The following is a 23995-nucleotide window of genomic DNA, read 5'->3' on the forward strand; positions in this document are numbered from 1 at the left end:
GCCCCAGCTGTCCTGGAACTCACTATGTAGACCAGGCTGGCCTTGAACTCACAGAGATCCTCCTGCCTCTGCTTTCTGAATGCTGGGATTAAAGGCATGTGCCACCATGCCCGGCCTTAAGAACACTTCTGGTCCCAAGCATTTCCATTTAACTCATTCTCTTCTGAATCTCAGAATTCTTCTCCTAGTAATGTTGTGCACATGTCTATGGGCTGACTCTCATTCTGCTTATATGATTCAAGTTGTTTCACCTAACCTGTGACGAGCCATCTGCTCTGGGGTCTTGAACTTGTGCCAATGTGTCCTTTCAAACACCCAACTAGAGCTTCCCTGCCTCTTAGCAGCATTAAATTACTGCTTAGCAGATAAGTTATCAACATTTTGCAAATGTTGATTCATTTCTCTATTTCTTTTCCTTCCCACCTTTAAGGCAGGTTTAACAACTTACTTCCATCCTGGAATAAACTTGAAGAAAATACATTATGATAGCATCAAACTTTATGAGAAGCTGGAAGAAGAAACTGGACAGGTAAATGCATTTAATTTGAAACTGTGAGGTCAGTCGCTAGGAAACAGAACGCTTGGTGTGGCAGAGAAACAAAGAGGTTAAGGTAAGAATCTCCAGGGTTTACTTGAACATCAATTTAATTTTTTGAGGCATATTATCCATATCACCAAGTAGTCTTGATTTTTTAATGAGAACATAATAAGAAGAGGCTTTCCACACTATCTTTAGTCAATTACTGCATCTAGAAACTCAAAAAAATTCGGAGCCTTTCAGCAGTTGGATTGCTAAAGATCTGACAACAGTGTGTGCCAGACTGTCGCGTGGCTCTGGAAAGCACTGCACTAAGAGCCCCTCACTTTTATTTTTATCCCTTTTTATGTTGAGTTGCGCTCTCAAAATAAGATGGCAGCCGAAAAATTTCCCTGGGCTAAGATCAAAGGCTAATATTTTCTTGCTCTTCTTCTTGTTGAAGACCCCCCAGGTGCTCACGGTCTTCGGGATCAAGGCCTCAGCCTAGTCTGAGGAGGGGGACCTTCATCAGCTGACCCCCCCACCTGTCTTTCCAACATTTTCTCTTTCCATTCTTCCCTTTGCTCATGTGCTTTAGTTGTTCCCAGTGGTTTCCACTCTGAAATGTTCTGGGTGCTCTCAAAGCTCTGTAAATTTGTGTTATATTTCTGTGTTATGTTTTGTCCCTTCCTGCTGCTTTCCCTGTCTGAAACACCTTCTCTCCAACCCTTCCCAGATGGCCAACCCACCTCTTGTACATTTTTGTACATGTTCTAATACACATCTTCCCGTAGTCATTACTGCTTTATGATTTGGTCTTTGCTGCAGATTGTGAGCTACTTGAGGACCACAAGTGCCTTTTTTTTTTCTGTGAAGCTGGGCCTCACAGAGGCTTGAAAAATGGGAGAACTTCAAGAAAGTTAAATGAATGCTTCACTTAAAATTCATCTCACCATAGCAACACTTTGATTTGCCATAATCCATCCTTAAATCCTTTGGCTCTCTCTTTTTCATATAATGCTCCTCCAGTCTGTGCAGGAACACTCATCCTATGGAACTGTGATGATGCCCTTAGCTGTCCTGCCTTTTCTTGTGGCTAGACAGCTCCATCTAGTCAGGGGTTTCGCCTCTGTTGTTTACTTGAGTCTGAGGCTTAGGAGAGTACCTGGCGCACAGGGGCTCTGAGCAAAGAGTTGCTGAATGAGTATCTTTTCATACAATGCAAATATTTTGTGTAATTATCTTTTTCTCTGCACAGTAAATTTCTCTTTTATGCACTTGCTTTTTCATTATGCTGGAGAACTGTGCTTGAATGCCCAAGAATAATTTATGTATGTGCTTTACTGTCACAGGTGGTGGGATTCCATCAGCCAGGTAGCATCAGACTTGCTACAACTCCTGTAAGGGTAGATGAATTTAAATATCAAATGACACGGACCAACTGGCATGCAACAGAACAGTATATTATTGAACCTGAAAAAATCCAAGAGATATTTCCTTTACTCAACATGAATAAGGTAATTTATCTGAAGGCATTTTTACTTCTTGTTGTCTTGAATTAAAATTAGCCAGGAAAGGTGTTTTAATAAGTTAATTACAAATACCAACACTGTGCACACATTTTCAATGGCAAAATTAAATGACTGATGCTGGACTGTGGGTAAATCACAAGGTGGGTTGTTATTCAATGAAATATGAAAAGGCAATGAAAACACTTTTGGTTTCCTACCTCTGACAGCTAAGGAAACATTTTCAACACCTTTCTGTGGATGTATCTCTCCAATGGAGGGGTTTTTATATATTAACCTTCTGTTTGAGAACTTCAAAGAGAATGATGGCCTGCTGTTATGATTCTAACAAGACAGTTATTAAAATTTTTTAAGTCAGGAATTTCTATGCCGTATTTTCCCATAAATATCACCCAGCTCACAGCTGCACTTCCCTGATGGATTCTGTGCCAGGCATGGATCTGGATAAACACTGCATTTTCTTAAGAGCATCCATTTGACTGGGAGGATAGGTTGTTTTCTTCCTCCCCCCCCACCCACTGGGTGATCATCTCTTTCACATAATGACATCAGTGCTTACTATAATATGTATTTATGCAGTAGGGAACATGCTAAGTCCTTTGTATGCATAATTTCATTTAATCTTCCTAGTAATATTATAAAGATAGATGTTCTTACTAACCATAAAACAGAAGCATAAGCAGTTTACACGGTGGGACAGGTTTGTAAGATGAGAACCCAGGTCCTCTGACCCCATTGCCTTGTGTATCCAAGGAAGCAGATAGCTTTGTTTCCTTGCTAGTGACTACAGCAGAGTTCCTGTCCGAGTGTCACGCTCAGAGTGTAGTCCCAGTGCTGTGAGTGCTGAGGTGCTGTGCTCTTCTGAGTCTTCACAGCCCATGGCTACTCCTTGCCTGGGGTTTTATGCGATAGCACACTGCCCTGTCTGTGTTGGAATTCTGCCTCCGCTCCTAGTAAGCCTGTGCTTATATCTCTCCAAGTCAGTCCTGGAATACTTTGCTGGAAGTTCTCATCATCACAGATTTTCACAAAGGTGTTAGGCAATGGACCAGGGCATGATGCCAAATCAAACAGACTTGAAATCACTACAAGGACATAGCCATTACAAAACACCAGCATGACATTTGCAAGTCTGAAGAAATGTGAATTCCATTTAAAACCAAAAGTCTCTTTCACCAATTCCATAGTGAGTACAAGGACTGAATTTGTAGTTTAAAAAAACTCTCACGAAGAGAAGCCCGGGCGGGCCCAGATTGTATATCTGGTAAATTTGAACAGACACTTGAAGAATTAATACTAATCCTTCACAAAGTCTTCTAAAAATAGAATCAAATATTTCTCAATGCAATCTATAAAACTAGTATTGCCCTAATACAATAACCAGACAAAGACATCAGAAGAAAAGACAGACAGTTGTCTTTTATGAATAGAGTTGCAAAAGTCCTTACCAATATACTAGTAAACTGAAATCAATATACTAAGAGGATTCTACAATATGGGCAAATGGAATGTATCCCAGGAACACAACACTGGTTTAAAATCTAAATGTCAATCAAGTGTAATAACATCAGATTAATGAAAAACAAAAATCATACAATGATTTAAATAGATATGGAAAAAAATGGACAGTTCTCCCTGTTCATACTTGGTGAATTCATTTTTTAAGTTAATAAATTCATTTTTATTTTTATGTGTATGAGTGTTTTGCCTGAATGTATGTATGTGTAGCTGTATGTGTTGTGCAGTGACATGGAGGCCAGAAGAGGGTGTCAGATCCTCTGGAACTGGAGGTCTTACCACAGATGGTTATGAGCCATAATTTGGATACTGGGAACCAAGGTCAGGTCCTCTACAAGAGCAGCCTGTGCCCTTAACCACCGAGCCAGCTCTCCAGTCCTTTGATAGTAACCTCGTCAGAGAGATGAGATCTAGTTATTATATTTGACTGTACTGGCTCTGTCAACATTTCAACTTGGTTCATTCTTTTTGTTTTTTGCTCCCCCGACCCTCTGCCTCTCATAATACCTAAGCTGAAGCCTAACATAAGATTAGTGTGTAAAAACTTGCTACCGAATTGTGAATAAAGTATAAATTTTCGTGGCACCATACGTATATGTGTGTATGTGTGCATATATATACATATATATGGGGAGATTGAACCAGGGCCTTGCACATGATAGGCAACCACTCTACCACTGAGTTACAGTCCCAGTCAAATTTTAATTTTTTATTTTGAGACAGGGTTTCACTAAGCTGCTCAGCTTGGCCTTGAATTTACTCTGTACTCCAGACAGGTCCTTGAACTTGGACTCTTCCTGCCTCAGCCTCCCTAGTAGCTGGGATTATACGCCTGTACCTCTAGACTCAGTTGACATCAGATATATATTAATATGTAAATTCACCAATAGTATCAACAAATATTCATTACAACCGATATGTCAGCTAGGATTAGATTGGCTTTAAACATCAGAAACCAAAATAATCTTGCTTAAGTAAGTTTATTTCTCTTTCATTTAAGCAGTCTGTCGCTTGAATGGTCACAAAGTCATGAAGACTGCAGGGATCTAGTCCCTTCCAGATCATTGCTTTGTTGTTCCTGGAATGTGACTCTTGTGTTAGTATTCCAGTGGTAGCTAGAGCTCAGCCATCATGTCTGAATTCCAGACAGCAGGATGGAGAAACAGATGAAGATGGGCATCTGCGAGCTGTCTTTTTACAGTATCTCATGGGAACTGCCATATAACCCTTACCTTGCATTTCCATTGACTAGAACTTAGGAACTCTAGCTACTGTTTGGAACTAACAGCTGCCAGAAAGGTTGGGAACTGTACTTTGTTCCATATGTGGCCGGTGTCCAAGTGTTGGAGGTAATTGCAAGGCTTTATCAAATGACCTGTGTACTTAACACTCAGTGTGACTCCTGCCTAAGTCTGAGTAGGACTTAGGATGAAGACATGTGGACTGATCAACTGGATGTCAAGATGCACTTTTCCCCCATGCTGATGATGCAGAGCCTTGTGCATGCTAGGCAAGCATTCCACCACTTAGCTATGTACACCTCCAGTCTTCAGTGAACCATCCTTCCATGCCCCACTCCCTGTAGCCCTAGCTGGCCTGGATCTCACTCTGTAGACCAAGCTAGCTTTGATCTCACAGAGATCCTCTTGCTTCTGCCTCCTGAGTGCTGGGATTAAAGGTATACATCATTGCTCCAGGCCTTGATGAACTTTTAAGGTCTAGTTTTATTAATCATTAGTTGGCAGGATATATTTGCAAGTAGTAATGCATTTGTTCGAATATTGACTCCTTTATGGCTGGTTTAGATTTTAGCTGGACTTTATAATCCGGGAGATGGTCACATAGATCCTTATTCTCTAACAATGGCCCTGGCGGCTGGAGCTAGGAAATATGGGGCCCTTCTAAAGCATCCTGCACCAGTGACATCATTGAAGCCCAGGGCAGATGGAACATGGGATGTGGAGACTCCACTGGGATCTGTGACAGCAAATAGAATTGTGAATGCTGCAGGTAAGCACTGGGCCAATTTTTATAAATTTATTTGTTTATTTTTTCTTTTTTGAGACAGGGTCTCACTATATAGCTCCAGCTGGCTTGGAACTCACTATGTAGACCATTCCAGGCTAGCCTTGAACTCACAGAGATCCACCTTCCTCTCCTCCTGAGTGCTGGGATTAAAGGCATGCACCATCATACCCAGCTCTTTTGAAAAGAATTTTTAAAGTTGCAAACAAATAATACATGTAGCTATAATGTAATGTGTGCTGTGATATTGATATGATGTGATACTCGATTTTTTTTTTGGTTTCTAAGCCACAGCTTTGCCCTTGGTGTGTGGTTTATCATCCCTCTGTCCTCAATGACCCGTTTCCTCTAGTCTCCATTCTTATGTCTTCCAGATGATGTTTTTCAACTAAGGCTTCTTTCTCCTTTCTGTGTTCCCTGGTTAGGCTAATGACCAAATTCTAGGGACTGGGCTGTAACTCCATTGGTAGCGTGCTCACTTAGCATGTACGGAAGCTCCAGGCATGTAGGAGGTGGAGGTGGTAGGGACAAAAATTCAAGATCATCCTTTGCTACAGAAGCCAGCCTGGGATACTCGAGACCATCTTAAAACAAACAAAACTAAATCCCATTCTTTCAATTTCTTACCAAGTTTGTTCTTAATTTTCTTTTTAAGGCAGATTTGATAATTTCTCTCTCTGATTGCTTTTGACTCCAAAGACTTTTAAGCCCTTTCCTTTCAGAACCTTATTAAACACATCTCACAGTCTCGTCTTTAAGCTGCTCCATTACAGTTTATAGAGTGGTGAAGCCGAGAGGGACATTTTGGATAATCTATCTACCTACTCATTTTCCATTTCTGGGGCAAGGTGCAATAGAGTCATGAGCCTTGGCTAAGCCACACTGGTAGTTCTGTCAGAGCTGGGACAGGTACCTGGTCTTTAGGTTCCTGAGCCAAGGTATTTTCAAACAGGTTGGTTGCATGTAAAGTTATTTTCAGCTCCCATACATGCAAAAATGAGGTTCTAAGGAGAAGGGTTGTACAGCTTAAACTGGACTTGTAATTTATATTTCCCTATCGTTAATGGTGACTCATTTAACTCTGAAATATGCACAAGGCCATAGCTGATTTTCCTTGAGCTGTTGTTTAAATTATCAAATGAAAATAATCTTTATTAGTTATAAGAGCAAATGATGTCCCACAAAGACATATCGGAAGCATGTACTTCTCTAATTATTTTCTCTGAATCATAACTTCTAATTGATGTTATTTTAAAACAAAAGAAAAATTTAAACTTTTTGTTTTCATTTTTTTGAGACAGGGTCTCCCTGTAGTTCCAGGTGGCCTGGAACTCACTGTGTAGACCAGGTTGGCCCCTGGGGGGGTCAGAGCATAACTTTCAGCAATCGTTTCTCTTCTTCCATCATGTGAGTCCTAGGGAACAAACTCAGGTTGTTGGGCTTGGGGGTTAGCACCTTTACTAGCTGAGCCAACTCGCCAGCCCCTTTAAAACAAAATTTTAGTGAACCTAGAAAAAGGCATGTCTTCAATATTTAAGAGTCTACATTGGTATTTCTAACTCTTTTGAATCTATGCCTCCCGTTTGAAAAGCATAAAAATCTCCTTCTTTTAAAAGGTACTTTGAAATTTAAAATAATATAAAACTTTCCTAAAAAATAAAAGCAATGGAATAAAATTTGTCATACTTGAACTCCACTTTCCCTTGAATCCATCTGATATTCCTCTCTCTTACCATCCTTGGTAACCTCAAGTCTAAATTCTGTTAGAGATCTGACTTAGGAATCATTCATATTTTCCCCCAAATAATAAGGATTCTTTATAAGTCTGTAACCTTTCTATGGTCTCATGAATTCACTTCTAAAAACATTTGACTACTTTCACATTGATGGCAATACTCAACAAACATATGAGACCTCCAGTTCCTGTGGCAGACATTGCTAATTGATGCCTGCACTTTTTTTTTTTTTTTTTTTGGTGGGCTTGCACAAAGGCACACTGTGTTGTTTTTCAACATGGTGTTTCAAGAATTCATGCAATCTAATGATATTTTGAGAAACAACCCATAAGATCTTAATTTAACAGATTTACCCATTGTTTTTCTAAAATGAATAAACATTTGCATAATAAGTTACCATTGCAATAATTTCTTTTCTAAACCACATACCGTGAAGTCTAAGATATCTCTGAAGAAGATAGGAGCTCTAAAGAGATCTGATCAAAGGGGCTGGACAGATGGCTCAGCAGTTAAGAACACTGGCTGTTCTTGCAGAAGATCCGGGTTTGAATCCCAGCACTCACTTGGGCAGCTAACAACTGTCCATAACTCCAGTTCCAGGGGACCTGGCAAGCCTCTTCTGTCCTCTGTGGACATTGCACAACATGGGTGCAGTTACTTACCTACATGCAGGCAATACATGCATACACATAAAATAAAAAGAAATTTAAAAAAAGAGAGAGCTGACCAAACCCCAAGAACTGGTCACCAGATGGAGTTGTCTATGCAGCTGTGAAATCCCAGTGTGATGGGGTTGGGAGAGCTGGGGCAGGTTGCTTTTGAGAATGGCTGTCTCTTGTCGCTGATGCAAACAGATTCTGGGGATCTAGTTTTAATTATGTTGACATTGTGGCCCTGTGTGGAGTGACTATGCTTCCCTTCATGCTTTGCTCATAGCTGCCCAGCCACCTCCACTCTTTCCACGGTACTCCAGGTCGTTCCTTTCAGAGAGCTGTTTGAGCTATCCTGGGTCAATTCTCAATTCTTTATCTCATTCATGTCAAATCTTCACCCTATAATCTTTCCCTTCATTTTTCTCCTCCTCCTCTTCTCTTTCACTGGGCAGAAGTCACCGGAGAAAATCTAACTGAGTACATATTAGTAGCCCATAGGATACCTGGAGGAGTGTGTGATCTATAAGCATGTTTTTAAAAGAAAATTTTCTAAAGGATAGAAGCTCTCTGTAAAGTAAGGCTTAGTTGGGGCAGAGGTCTGGACATGCCCCCTTTGTAGAATTGAAGTTGTTTTAATTAAGACGAGTTTTCTGAATAAAAGCAAGTATCGCGTTAATGATTTCAGAATGTGGCATCTGGAATATTTCCCAGAGTTACTCAGTGAGACCATGGTGTCTCACACATTCAAGCAAAGTCCTCAGGCCAGCTCTGGAATCTAATTAAAGAAACCAGGACATAGACTTGGAAATGTAATCAAACTGTGAAAGATGCAAAGGCTGCCGAATCTTTGGGATGCCCATAAAAGGGAAAGTGTGAGCAGAGATGTGTGTGTTTGCTGCTGTGTTTCCAGCTTTGTTCAGGGCAGTGGGGAGACTCTAGCCAGAGACATAGGCCTTGCCAAGCCTGTGCCTGGGGCACGTAACTAATCTATGAAATGGGGATAATAATGGCCATGTCAAAAGTTATTGTGGGCAGTAAAGAGTTAATAATGTAAAGCATCCAGAACAGGGTGTCATGTAGAAAACACTATCAAGTTTAGGTATAATGATAATAATTATGATTATTATAATTATTTTCTTGAGAGTTTATGCCCTTCTCTGGAAGACCCTAGCATCACGTTGTTATAACTCCTTGGTGCTAACCTTAAGGTGACTCCTTTCTTTGTCCAAAACCATCTAGTAGACATTTGCTAGAAAAATGGCTTCCTAAGGAACTTGGCTATCAAGTCAGGGTTTCTCAGAATCACCTTGGGGAGTTTCTCAGACTTCAGAAAGATTTTAATTTAGGTGATCTAGTGGGGACTTTGAAGCTCTATTTATTTTATTTTATTTTTCATATGTTTTATTTTGCAGTGTTGAGAATTGAGCCTAGGGCCGTGCACAGGCTAGGTCAGTGTTCTAGCACTGGATCATATCCCTAGCCTGGCTGTATTTTAATCTGTATTGTCTATACCAGATGATTTTTAAAACTTTTTTTTGTGGGTGGAGGTGTTGAGAATTGAACCCAGGGCCTCATCATGCTAGGTAAGCGCTGTACCACTGAGCTACATTCTCAGCCCTTTTTTCATTTATTTGATTTTACCTTGAGATAGGGTCTTGCTGATTACCCAGACTGACTTCAAACTGTACGTAGTGCAAGCTGGTCTCAAATTTGAGCTCTTTCTGCCTCTACCTCTTGAATAACTGGGGTGGCAGAGGTGGACCACCATGCCACCATCCTAAAACATCTCCTGAGAAGCACTGCTAGTCACGCATTCCAACAGGAAAATATGTTAATCATATTTCCTCCAGCCTCCCCTCTCCCTCCCGCTCTGTCTCCTCCTCTCCCTGCCCTTTTCTTTCCCTTCTCTCTTCCCTCCTTTCCGTTTCTTTATTTTGTGTGACCCTATTCATGAACAAGCAGAGCTGAGGATGTTTTTGATGCTTCCAACATCTTAGCGTGCAACAATCTAACTTTCTTCTAGTACCCAGAGCTTTTGAAATGAGTTTCATTCTACCCTCATTGATCCCTTTCTTGGGCACAGGGACATCACAGCACAGCACAGGGACTCAGCACAGCACAGGCACACAGGACAGGGACACAACACACCACAGGGCAAGTGCTACTTACTGTGAGGTGAAGCTTTCCTCTTCATGGTAAAGAAGGTGCCTTGTTCTCATTTCCAATTGACTCATTAAACCCAAGAGAACTTCATAAATGTTACTTATAAATTTTCCCATATGGAAAATCAGAAATGTGATTGGATGATGCTAACATTGGAGCCCAGTGTTCATACTGAAAGAATTGCTTCATTTTTTCTGTTACACTGTATCAAAGGATGAGGACTTCATTGTCACTATGGAAGTCATCTTGTAGAAAACCTGGTCATGAACCAACCTCCTCCCTTCATTTTAACCTCATTTCTATTCATCACTATAATTGTATTTTATTATCTTATTGGTGGTTCTCAGAGTTGAAGCTGGGGCCTCATGTGTGCTAGGCAGATGCTCTACCACTAAGCTCTATTCCTAGCCTTGAAGTCTTTTAAATGAAGGCCATTTCCAATGGCCATTTTTATTGGTACTTTGTTGCTTTGCAGGTGATGATGGCCAACTTTTTAGAATAATTTTTTCTGTGCTTGACTCTCTTTTTTGAACTCAGTGGGTGAAAGTTCTAGCAGGAGTTGAAGTATAATCTTGGCCAGATTCAGACTAATTTGATAAACATAGAAAAGGAGCCTGTCTCGGATACCAACACCAAAGGGTAAACAGTGTAGAGCTTGCTGTGGGGTTTGAAGTAACATGGTTATATGGGATACAAACATACATTTATACTTTATTTTAATGATGAAGTGTATTAATAAGCAAGCAGCTGGACTCAGAAATTCATAATTATGTTTGAATAGGACAGAATTTGTTTTCTTCAATTTGTGTTTTTAATTGAAACGAGTAGATTGAGGATACTGCAGTAGTTTGAATTGCTCGGCTAATTATTTTGACTTGATATTTTAAAACTGCTCTAGTATATATAGCTACAAAGTATAGCTTTACTGTATTTTCTACAAAGCGAGCCCTAACATTGATAATTCATACTGTCCTACAAGCAACAATAAATCAAGTCTAAATTATTAAAGACCGGCAAATAGCTCCAATTCCCACAGGTCAAATTTTAGGTTTAAACATGGGCAGCCAGTTCTGGAGTTATTATACAAACATGACTTGGCCGTTAGGCCCAAACAAAACAATGGAACACATAGGTAATGCTTGCTTAAATGGAAACAAACTTTGGCTCGTCAAGGAACCTAATTTGGGTTTCCAGACTGACTCATAAATGATTCTGTATCTAGCCTTGAACTTTATAATGATGCAGAGCTCAGAACTCCTTATTAGATTTTTTTTTTTTTTTTTTTTTTTTTTTTTTTTTTTTTTTTTTTTTGAGACGGGGTCTCCCTGTTGTCCCAGCTGACCTGGATCTTGATATGTAAATCAGGCTGGCCTGGATCTTATAGAGATCCACCTGCCTCTGCCTACCAAGTTCTGGAATTAAAGGCATGTGCCACCATGCCTGTAAATTTTTTTAAAAAAGCAAAACCAGAAACGGCTAAAAAATTATAGAGTACAACTAATAAAACTAGAACTTCAACAGGATTCTCTAATTCTCTGAATACATCACTCAAAACTTTATGTTACAATTCAGATGACAAAACACCCTCCCCACAAATAATCCATCAGTGGGTCAAGCAACACTGTACCCTTGTCAAAAAAAAATTACGTTTATCATTTTAGAAGCTAAAATACCTTTTTTTACTGATAGAGGTGTCTTGGATGCTTAAAATAAACTCTTTCTATGGGAAAGAGTAGCTCATACTTGTAATTCTGCACTGGGGAGATGGAGAGTGGAGGATCAGGAGTTCAAAGCCAGTCTGAGCTACACAGAATGTTCAAGGCCAGCTTTGGCTACATGTAACTCTATCTCAAAAAGCAAAGAAACACCTGCACACACACACACACACACACACACACACACACACACACACACACACGCATTTACAATGTATATTTGGTAAAGTCTTGCTGCAGCAAGGAGAGTGGCAAGATCTGATGATCATAGACTCCTGGGTCCTTCAGCCTCCCAGTAAACAGGTCTAACCTTGGGAAATAACATGAAGGGAGAAGCATCTCCTGAGGAACTGATGTGCCCAGTCTCCCCTTTCTGGGTTTCCCCTTTTCTGCAGTACTGGTTGGTGATGTACCCAGGGCCTCACACATGCTGGACAAGTCTCTCCACTGGGCTCCCCTATCAGTTCCTCCTGGTTTTTGACTCAAGTGCTTTTGTGCTCTTTGTAAGACAGGGCCTTACAGATTCATTCAAACTAAATTTTAAACTAACAGATAAAACTTATGTGTTATCTCTTCCAAAATATTTATACTCTCAGATTTTGAGGTAATGCAATAATTCTGAATCTGTGAAATTTTAGGCATCAACAATTTGGAGAGAACAGGGTTTGGAGGATATGGGAACTGATTTGCAGGGCTGTATTATGTACGTTATCCTATTTTTAAACATATTTTAATCATTTATTTTTATTATTTTATGTGTATGAGTGTTTTTCCTGCATGTGTGTAAGAGAACCACATGCATGGAATGCCCACAAAGGCCAGAAAAGGCTGTCATTGGAACTGGAGTTATGGACATTTGTTAGCTGCCTTGTGGGTGCTGGGACTCGAACCCTAGTCCTCTAAGAACAGCCAGTGCTCTTAACTGCTTAGCTATCTCTCCAACCCTGTTCCTCTATATTATGCTGATCACATCAACGCAATAGCTTCTCCTCTGCCTGACCACCTTTGTCTACAAGTCGGATGAGCTTTGTCATCACCTTTCTTATAAGTACTTGTATTTTGTATGTATTTGGGTTGCTTATATTTTCTTTCAAGTAAATTTTTTTTTCTGCCCATCGTTGCTCATAGATAAAATGCATTTTCATGAAAGGAGCTCCTTTGGTTTGCAGATATATCAAAACTCTGGACTGTGCAAACTATTGCCTTGTTTTATCACCCATTCAATCTTGCAATGTTAAAATATTTAAGAGGGTAAGGATGTGATTCAGTGGTGGAGCCCTCGCTTAGCAAGAATGTGCAAGGCCTTAGGTTTTGTTGTTGTTGTTGTTTTGGAGACAGGATCTCCCTGTAGCCCCAGCTGGCTTGGAGCTTACTAGGTAGACCAAGCTGGCCTTGAACTCACAGAGATCCACCTGCCTCTGCCTCCCAAGTGCTGGGACTAATGGTGTGCAAGGCCTTAGATTTGATCCCCAGCACTGGAAACAAGCAGACAAGCAAAGGTTGCCATAACATTCTTTAGCCTTATGAGCACTCAAGCCTTCTAGATGTTTCCTAATAAAAACTGCCATATCAATGTCATAGGTTGCTTATACATGTGGTGACATTTTAAAATGATTTTTTTTGTCTTTACTTAAGGATTTTGGGCCCGTGAAGTAGGGAAAATGATTGGACTAGAACATCCACTCATCCCTGTTCAACATCAATATGTCGTTACCTCAACTATCCCAGAAGTGAAGGCTTTGAAACGGGAACTCCCTGTACTCCGTGACCTGGAAGGATCTTATTACCTCCGACAGGAAAGGGATGGACTTTTGTTTGGCCCGTATGAAAGTCAGAAGAAGATGAAAGTTCAAGACTCCTGGGTTGCTCATGGAGTCCCTCCAGGTGGGTTCAGTATGCAGGTCAGGCAAGACTCAACCTCTCGCTGGCCGGGGGCCATAGAACAAGAAGTTAGCTTACTACTGCAGCTTTGGGTGCCTGGGGCTACGCAGGGCAGGAGCTGGAAGGGACTCTGCTCTCATACCCTTTTGGAAAGTAATCAGGGCCTGAGGAAAGAGAAAAAAAGATGCAACTGGTGGTGTTGAAGCCAAAGTTGGTACTGAGGCTACTTGGGAAGGCGCCAGGGACATTTTCATTTGCCCATGCCAATCTTCAATCCTCCCCCTTTTCCTCGACCTGTTGCCTGCTTGATCTAGTTTCAAGATTTGAATACAGGTGCTATTGTGCTTTTGCTGGTTGGCTATGCTGCAAGAAGCCAGGACAGGTATCCACTCTACAAAGAATGAAGGTCCAGGATTCCCTAACAAAGCAGCACAAGCTGGAACTGCAGACAGAGGCCCCTCCAGGCCTCGGAGTGGGAAAGGCTCAGGGCTGTACACCACAGCAAGAGGGCCTGTGCTTTCTCTTTCTAGTTCTATGAAGGAGATGGGCCAGGGTTTGTTTTCTCTTAACTCCACGAAACATTTCCATGCAGCCAAATCAGCAACTGGGTTGTCTGTGCTGGCACCTCTAGTTTTAATCTTGTGTGCATGTGTGTTCATGTATGCAGGTACATATGTGTGTAGGCATATGTACATGTACATGTGGAGGCCAGAGGACAATGTGAGATACTGTTTCTCAGGCACTGACTCTCTCTCTCTCTCTCTCTCTCTCTCTCTCTCTCTCTCTCTCTATATATATATATATATGTAATATATATATATATATGGTTTGTTTTTTGTTTTTATTTTTGTTTTTGTTTTTCTGATAGAGTCTCTCACTGGTCTTGAACTCATCAAACAAGTAGGCTAGGCTGACTGTCCAGTGGAGCTCCATGGATCCACTTGTCTCTGCCTCCCCTGTCCTAAGAATACAGTCACACCCAGCTTTTTCTTTTTTTAACATGGGTTCTGGGATTGAATTCAGGTCCTTGTGCTTGGATTGCAAGTATTTTACTGTTGGAACCATCTTCTCAGCCCTCCAGTTTTAATCTGTAAAAGGAACTAACATATCCTTGGGGCACTGAAATATTTCAGAGAATATAAAGTAACAGGAAATTGTACTTTCTAGAATTGTTCTTTGATAAGCAGTCTGGGGCAGAGAATACATTCCGCCCTCCCATGTATCAGGGATTTCTGACTCATCTTGCCTCCTGCAGAGGCGAGGGCAGCAGCTGTAGAGCTTTGGTTTTGCTGAGTGGGTCCTGCGTATTTGGACCTGGGTGGAATTGCTCCTGACCTTCCAGTGATGACTGAGCTGCCAGGGGAGGCTGCTGGTAGGAGGGGACTCTCTCTCCACTCTGCCCATCCTGTGTGCTTTCCTCCAAATAAATGCTGAACAAATATTTAAATAATGCTAGCTGGAGGGAGAGCCAGATTTTGAGCAGTTCTTGGCATGGCTGTCCTTGTGTCCTAGAGCAACCCTGGTAGGTCATAAGCCCCCATGCCTTCACCATGACTTACAGTCCCCAGGTGAGGCTGTGAGAAGTTATGTGGATACTATGTGGAGGAATATCCTGAGTGGGCAGAGGCATTCTTTTGGAAGTTTTTCTGTAGCCTTGCTTTCAATCACAGTGATTTCTAGAACAAGAAGACAATTGTTATCTAAGAACCACCTTTCTGCACCTCAAGTCTGTGGGTACATGTACGAGCAAGCTGCAGGCCTCCTGCTGAAAGGAGAGCAAAGTCTTTCATCCTAGATCCTGAAACAGTGTCCTCTTTCCCCAGGTTCCTGGCATGACTGTAGACTCCATTTTATCCTCATCATTATGGTTAATTGAGGATAAAAATCCCTCCTGACAAACCAAGTAATTTTTTTTTAATGTGACTAGATTGTTCAAATTTCTATTCATTAGAAAGATGATTTTGTTTTGAGAAGAATAGCATCACTGTTCTCAGTCATGTAATAGGTACCCATATGTGGACAGTGAAAGTCAGGTTTAGACTTTAAAACATTTATTTTTTTACTTATTATTTTATGTGTATGTGTGTTTTACCTCATATATGTAAGTGCACCCATGATGCAATGCTGGTGGAGATAAGAAGAGGGTGTCTGATCTCCTGTAACTGGAATTACAGATGGTTGTTAGCTACCATGTGGGTGTTGGGAACCAAACTTTGATCCTCTGCCAAAGCAGCCAGTGTTCTTAATTGTTGAGCCATCTCTCTAGCCCCAGTAGACTTTTAAAGAAAAAGAAAGGCCTTCCTCACAGGTGCTTCAGAGACTGAAGGCACTGGGACTTGCCAGTGCGGCTGTGGCATTCTGACCTCCGTGGTCTATCTTTCCAGGCTTTGGAAAGGAACTCTTTGAGTCTGACCTGGACCGAATCATGGATCACCTAGAAGCTGCCATGGAAATGGTTCCCGTCTTGAAAAAGGCTGACATCATCAATATCGTCAATGGTCCCATCACCTATTCTCCTGACATTCTGCCCATGGTGGGGCCCCATCAAGGGGTCAGAAACTATTGGGTAGCTGTCGGCTTTGGGTGAGTGACACCACACGATTCAACTTTTATTGCAGAAGCACTTACTTTTAGTTAAATCTAGTCCCAAACAAGAGGAAAACATGGAAGAGGCTCAGAATAAAAACTCCAGTTTAAAAGCACTGATTATATAATGGTCTGATAACAGATACGTCTTAAAGATTAGCACATGGAAGGGCGATAATCTTCTGGAACTCTTCTCTGTTTCCTGCCATCTCCATCCTTCATGTCTGTTTTCATGCCATTACTTCTGATGGGTCAATTTGCCCCAATTGGACAAGAATATTTTCATAACAGAATATGACAAAGATAATTCAAAATATCAGGTGGTTAATATATCTGGTACATTTTTCACCATAATTCCTATTTGTGCAACATGATTTATTTCTCTGTAACTCTCTGGGTTGCTTCCTGTTTGTGATTTGAGGCCTCTCTGAGGTTTCATTTCTAATATTTATCCCATTAGTGTGCTGAATATTGACGTCAAACCCACTTTGCTATCATATCACAATTTCTAATATTAATTTTTTTTCTCTATTTTATTTGGCCATTGTTCAAATAATATTAATGATTTCCAGCTCTGTGCCAGGCCTCATGCTACATTGCCCAGACAAGTATAGATTGATGCCTTTTTATTCTCCTTCAGAACTAGCTCTATAACAATTAAGGTGCATTCATTTTTCTAAAATAGTGAAATTGGTGTCTTATGAGTACATTCAGCATTTTCTCTCTGTTGAGTTTCCTCCCACACTTCTTGGAGCTAAAGTACTGGCTGTTAAGATGTCTCTCTTACTTTGTACTTTGGAGATGACAGAGTTCTTGTGTTGTTTTTTTCTTTTTGGTGGGGGAGATCAAACCCAGGGCTGTGCTGGGATTCTTACATCTTAATGTCTATCCATGTGGCTCCTTTCCTTGGTTCTCTCCCCTCACGATGCCCAGCCCATTCAGTTCCTCAAAGCATCTCTTGACTTAACTATAGATAAACCCATATTGAAGAGCTTAGATAAGAATGGGTGGGTGGTTGAAGACTGTGATTCTGATATCACAACGCAATCATATTTGTGGTTTTAAAGCTCTTTCTTGGGGCTGGGGGTATAGCTTAGTTGGTAAAGTGCTTGCTTAGCATGCATGAAGCCCTGAGTTTGATTTCCTGTGTCATATAAACTGGGTGTAGTGGTATATTCTGGTAATCCTAGAAATAAGGGGTAAGACAGGAGGATCAAAATTCAAGGTCACCCTCAGATACATAATCAGTTTGAGGCCAGCCTGGTGTATATGAGACTCAAAAGCATCTTTTTGTAGAACTAGATGACAAACAGACTTTCCCTTCCAAGTGCCTCAAGGTTGCAGTACAGGGACCATGTTCCTATTTGCCTCCTCCCACAATCCCCACTGAGTGCTTCTTTGAATGCTTCTAACTTAAAGGTTCCTGTATAGAGCTAGTCACCTACGAGGGTGCCCAGTACCTTGAGTCAAGAAAAGGTGGAGGAGGTTATCTCTAACAGTTTCCTATCAGTCAGGATAATCACAGCTCAAGACACTGGGTGAGCACCAACCAAAACCACATCCACTTGTCCATTTCTCTCCCCCTTCCCACCTATCCTAAAGTGAGCATCTTTACTAGCTAGCAGTCATAGGCTATGTGTAGGTATGTTGTCTCTCACTAAACTGTAGAAATGGATGGGAGAGGTGACTCAGCAGTTAAGAGCATGTACTGCTCTTGTAGAGGACCCGAGTTCATTACCAGCACCCACATCGGACAGCTCACAACCCTCTGTATCTCCAGTTCTAGGGGATCCAACACCCTCTTTGGTCTCTGAGGGCACCTGCACTCACATGCACATACTCACAACAGATACACATATATACATAATTAAAAATAAAAGTGAATCTTAAGAAAACAATATATGTGTACTGATAATAAAGAAGCGATCATGAATTTGAGAGGGAGTTTGGGGGACACAAGAGACATTGGAGAAGAGGAGGAAGGGATGGAAATAATGTAAATACAGTATTCCTGAATTAAATTTACCAAAAATTAAAATAAATATTAAATATTTAAAAAATTAAATAAAAAACCTTAAAACTATAGAAATAAAGTAGGTATCAAGCCAAATATCTTTCATTTAGGTGCCTAAACATGCATTCATTTTAAGATTATATTTCTTGTGTGTTCTGAGTCACACAAACCACTCCAACCCTGAAGTCCTATAAGATATTTGGACATGTTCCAACATTTGAAAATACCATGTGTTTGTGATATGGTGCCAATTTTTGTATCTGAAAGATATGGCATAATCCATGCTGGTGGGATAGGGAAGTACCTCAGCAACTGGATCTTGCATGGAGAACCCCCTTTTGACCTGATAGAACTGGATCCTAATCGCTATGGCAAATGGACAACAACACAGTACACGGAGGCCAAAGCCAGAGAATCATACGGGTTCAACAACATTGGTAAAGTACTAATTTGCTGTTGTCTACAAAGACTTGCAGTATCTCTGACTTTAGGTACTACTTATTCTGTTCATTAGGGCGGGAGTAGTCAGGAGCTGTAAATAGCATTGTGCCTCTGAGACACATCAAGGAATCTATATGATTGTATATAGTTAATGTATCATTTGAATCACTGATTTAAAATTTTAAATGTATTTTTACTTTACCTTTTGATAACTTTGTTTTATATATATATATATATGCTTCTGGATTTTAAGTCCTGTATTTTCCATTTTTAAAATCCATTCGATGTATTTCATCATTTTGGTTATAAGCTATTTAGAGCACCTATTTTCCTTTTTCAGTTGGTTATCCTAAAGAAGAACGGTTTGCTGGGAGGCCAACCCAGAGAGTCAGTGGGCTTTATAAAATCCTGCAGTCTAAGTGTTCAATGGGGTTCCATGCAGGCTGGGAGCAGCCACACTGGTTCTACAAACCCGGCCAGGACACTCAGTACAAGTGAGTGGATGACAACCTGCCTATGATTCTGACCAAGGGATGCCACTGCAGGGGTAGAATGGATGGACATTGGGCATGGGTTCCTCTCCCATGTTGACTACACTGCATGCCAAGGAGCATCTCATCCACTGTCCACTCCTATATCAGTGGCCTGCTCAAGGTGGAAGCATTCCTTAGTCCAGCTCAGATGACACCACTCCATATCTAGGACCCATCTGCCTTGAGCATCCCATAGCCAGCCCTGGTAAATAGTTTTCTACTTGATGTCTACCAGAATCTCAGAGGAATCTGCTTCCTCCCCATCCAAATATTCACCTAACTATGATTGGCACCTGAAGGTTTGCCATGGCCTAAGGTGCCCAGCAGAATCTCCTGGCATATAAAAACAACATGGAAAGGACCCAAAGTTCTGGGCTCTCAGTCCATCATGAAACAGCTGAGATCCCCTGCTTTATAGTGCATGTACATGGAACTGTGCCAGTCATATACACAGTTAATAAATTGGGGGAAGATCATTGCTTAGCAATTTGGGTTAAGCTAAAACAGTAAGCATGTCGCCCAAACAGATCCCTGGATTCCTGTGAAGTGCTACATGTTATTGTTGGACTCTAGATTAAAGGTGATTATGCATCATTTTCTCATGAGAATTCATAGACCAAGGAAAAACAAACAGCAAATGTAGAAGCTAATTTATCTTTTTCATTGAGCTGTCATTTTGCTGTTTGAAACAGGTTTGGGAGCTGGGGAGATGGCTCGGGTGCTAAAATGCTTGCCATGCAAGCATGAGAATCAGCGTTCAGTCCCCAGCACCCATAAATAAAAGTCGGGCATTGTGGTACATGCGCGTAACCCCAGTGCCGAGGAGGTGAAGACAGGTAGATTCCTGGGATTTTCTGGCAATCCAGCCTAGTATGCTTGGCAAGCTTCAGGAGAGACCCTGTTTAAACAAACAAACCCCAAAACGAAAAACAAAACACAAAAAACAAGGTGGAAAGGTGATTTGTTCCTGGAATTTGACACCTAAGGTCATCCTCTGGCCTTCACATGCACCCACACATATGTGCAAGTGCATCCGCACTGATGAACACACACACACACAACAACAACAACAACAACAGGTTTTGACATCTATTTTCAATTTAGATCTCAGTGGTGTGAAACATGGAGGAGGGGCAGCTGAGAATGAGTGTGTTCCGCTCTGGAGGCAGCTGATCTACTATGTTTTGGGGCCAGATCTTGGCTTGGTTTTTCCTGAATGACTCAAATAAATTGTAGCTTTTCTACTTTGTGCTGTTTGGATATGGCTTAAGGTTTTTATTTTCAATTTTAATAGTTAAGCTACTGAAAAATTCAGCAAACTTACCATCACACTCCAAAGTTAAAAAATACCATGTTAGAAGTCCACTTGGTGAGGTAGGAAGGACCTTTAGACCTTTGTTCTAGACCCAACTCTCATTAGGTAACACAAAGGCCTCTGAAAAGTGAAGGTGGTGGGGATAGACCATTGCTACTTGCTACCTGGTCTGGTGTGGACACTACATGGAAACTTGCCTGGGAACCATGGTGCCCCATTCTGGGTACCAGAACCTGTATTTTAACAAGTGAGAGTGATTTATATTCATGTTAATACTTGAGAAGCACTGGACTAGACAGTTAAACACACACACACACACACACACACACACACACACACACACCCCATTCTGATTTAATGAGGCCCAACAAGTATTTAAAAAACTCCCCCAAATGAATCTAACATGCAACCAGGGTTCGAAAACCCTGGACCTGTTTTGATCCCTTCTAGGCTGCCCTTCAGACCAGAGAACCTACAAGTTCTGTGTTATTTTTCTAGTTAATTAACACTTCATTCATTATAAAATGGGTAGATGAGTAACTATGAAAGGTCAGATTCCAAAACATGTATATGATTTACAGAGCAAAATTTGAAGTTGCATCTTCTGCTGCCCCAGTAAGATGGATAAAGTTGATTAAAATATTCTATAATTTTTAGGCAATGGATGACAGTTGTTTTGTACCACTAAATATCGTGTTTCAGGCCAAGTTTTTGCCGCACAAACTGGTTTGAGCCGGTGGGTTCTGAGTACAAACAGGTTATGCAAAGAGTGGGTGTGATTGACCTATCACCATTTGGCAAGTTTAACATCAAAGGCCAAGACTCCATCAGATTGCTGGACCATCTCTTTGCAAATGTTATTCCCAAGGTAAATAAACAAGGTCCAGGATTCTGACCTATTCCTTTCAAAAACCTAAACCCAGCGTTCTTTTACCTCACGTAATTATATTGATGTGAACACTAGAACTCAGCTGACCAAGAATATGCAAGCTAATTTTCAAATTTAAATTTCTTTTGAGTAAATTATCATCTAGGGACCCAATGACTTTGCTTAATCATGCCAATGGGAACTTAAAATGGACTGCAATTAAATGAAGTGCATTTTTTAAAGTTTTTAATAATTATTATATTTATTTGTGTGTGTATATAAGAACATGCATACCATGGCACACATGTGGAGGTGAGAGACAACTTTCAGGAGTTTCTCTTCCACCATGTGGGATCCAGTGATCGAACTCAGGTCATCAGGCTTGGCAGCAAGCTCCCTTACCTGCTGAGCCATCTCCCCAGCCCTGAAGTGCAAATTTTATGACAAATAGTTTTATATGGTTTTTAAAATTGAAATCCTAAATATCTTTGGTTTGGTTCGTATCATTGATGTAAGTGGCAAGAGAAGGAAGCTTTTCATGGTCAAGACCCACATTTTTTTTACACGTGTTAAGATGTTTAATTCATCCTAAAATAATTGTAAATTCTTTTGTGTAGGTGGGTTTTACAAATATAAGCCACATGCTGACACCCAAAGGTCGAGTGTACGCTGAGCTGACTGTTTCTCACCAGTCTCCAGGGGAGTTTCTGCTGATCACTGGTTCTGGATCAGAACTTCATGATCTTAGGTAAATATACACGTAGCCAAATAATATTGTACATATGATACACTGAATCAACCTTACAAAGTTTTTCCTGAATCACTATGTTCTAGGTTTATTTCTGGTGCTGTGATAAAATGCCCTGACAAAAAGCAACTTAGGAAAGAAAGGGCTTGATTTCATTTTACAGCTGCAGGTTACAGTTCATGATAGCAGGGATGTCAAGGCAGGAACAGGAATGTGAAGCAGCTGTTCATATCATATCCACAGTCAAGAACAGAGAGAAATGTATGCTTGCTTGCTCGCTTGCTTGTGCTCAGCTCCATTTCTCTACTCTTACACAGTTTAGGACTCCCTGCTAGGGAATGATGTCATCCACTATGGGATGGCTCTTTCCACCTCAACTAACAATCCCCACAGACATGCATACAGGCCAACTCACCTCATTGAAACTCTCTTCTCAAGTGATTCCAGGTTGTGTAAAGTTGAAAAAGCTATCACACAGTACTTGAAGAACAACTTTAATTCTTTTAAAAAATATTTACTTTGTGTGTGTGTTTGTGTGTGTGTGTGTGTGTGTGTGTGTGTGTGTGTTCTAACATTGCTGTCAGTGGGCCTACATGCATGCAGGTGCCCATAGAAGCCAGAAGGCACTGGATCACTTAGAGCTGGAATAAGAGGTGGTGAGCTGCCTTATGTGGATGCTAAGACCAAACTCTGGTCTTCTGTAAGAGCAGCAAGCTCTCTTAATCCCTGAGCCATCTTTCTAGCTCCCAACTTTAATTCTTAAACCTCATCAATGTGAATAAAGCTAATTTATTTTTTATAGGATTATTTGAAGCAAAAGCCCCTGGGCCCCCTCCCTAAGGTTATCCATCCATTGAGTTTCTGATTCTAATATTAACTCTTGTTTATTAAACATCATTAATGTGCCAGAATCCCTTTTAGACATGACCTCAAATAATTCTTTTAAGATTTTGCAGGGGCTAAGAAGATGACTCTGGATGGAATGCTTGCTGCACAAGCATGAAGATCAGAGTTCAGATCCCCAGCACCCATATAAATGTCAGGAGGGCATAATGGCCTGCCTGTAATCCTAGCACTTAGGAGGCAGAGACAGGGGATCCCCAGAGCAAGCTTGCTAGCAAAATCAGATGAGTCAGTGAGCTTTGGGTTCAAGTGGGAGACCCTGTCTCAATATATATGGTGGGTGCAATTCAGGAAGACACTTGATGTCAACCTTTGACCTCTACATACATGTAGACACTCATGCATGTGCACCTGCACACACCTGTGTCCATACGTATACAAATCTGTGTATACATCCTGATGCATGTCACACATGCATACACATACAAAAATTGTTTTACAAAGTATATGTTATCATTTTCAGGTGAAGAACAGTTAAAGTCACCTGCTCAGGTCAGCACGTTCAATTATAGCACTGCATTTGGTTCACTTTCAGTCCACTGGCTCCCTTGGTTATCAATGCCTCTGTAATACTCTGTGCCCACTGGCTAACAGATGAATCATTGTCCGGTTGAATTGAGCCTTTGCCTGAATATTCAGTCTATAAAGTTTTCATCTTTAGTTTATAAAAACCACTTGAATTATTATTATTAAATCAAGATCTGACTCAGAGTCTCACCCAAGTTATAAAATGATGTGAATTTTATGGTTGGGTGCAAAGGGTCCTGGGTACCTTCTTCAGTAAGTAAACTTTTCCCAAATCCAGATGAACACTTTATGATAGAGTTGCAGCACTTCAAGGTCTGCTCAA

The 23995-nt window shown here is 40.9% G+C and overlaps 1 protein-coding gene across 1 annotated transcript in view; it reads left to right on the forward strand.

Annotated features, from left to right (window-relative positions):
- Nucleotides 1–23995, forward strand: part of Dmgdh (dimethylglycine dehydrogenase) — a 78836-nt gene that overhangs the window by 9200 nt on the left and 45641 nt on the right. Inside the window, exons 3-11 of the mRNA XM_008853342.3 lie at nt 431–529; nt 1870–2034; nt 5370–5574; nt 13492–13740; nt 16122–16320; nt 18605–18774; nt 19119–19272; nt 21329–21494; nt 22112–22242. Coding sequence (XP_008851564.1) covers nt 431–529; nt 1870–2034; nt 5370–5574; nt 13492–13740; nt 16122–16320; nt 18605–18774; nt 19119–19272; nt 21329–21494; nt 22112–22242 — 1538 coding nt within the window. The remainder of the gene's footprint in view (nt 1–430; nt 530–1869; nt 2035–5369; nt 5575–13491; nt 13741–16121; nt 16321–18604; nt 18775–19118; nt 19273–21328; nt 21495–22111; nt 22243–23995) is intronic.

This window comes from Nannospalax galili, unplaced genomic scaffold, assembly GCF_000622305.1.
Source record: "Nannospalax galili isolate Female #2095 unplaced genomic scaffold, S.galili_v1.0 scaffold45, whole genome shotgun sequence".
In the NCBI taxonomy this organism is placed as follows: Eukaryota; Metazoa; Chordata; class Mammalia; order Rodentia; family Spalacidae; genus Nannospalax; species Nannospalax galili.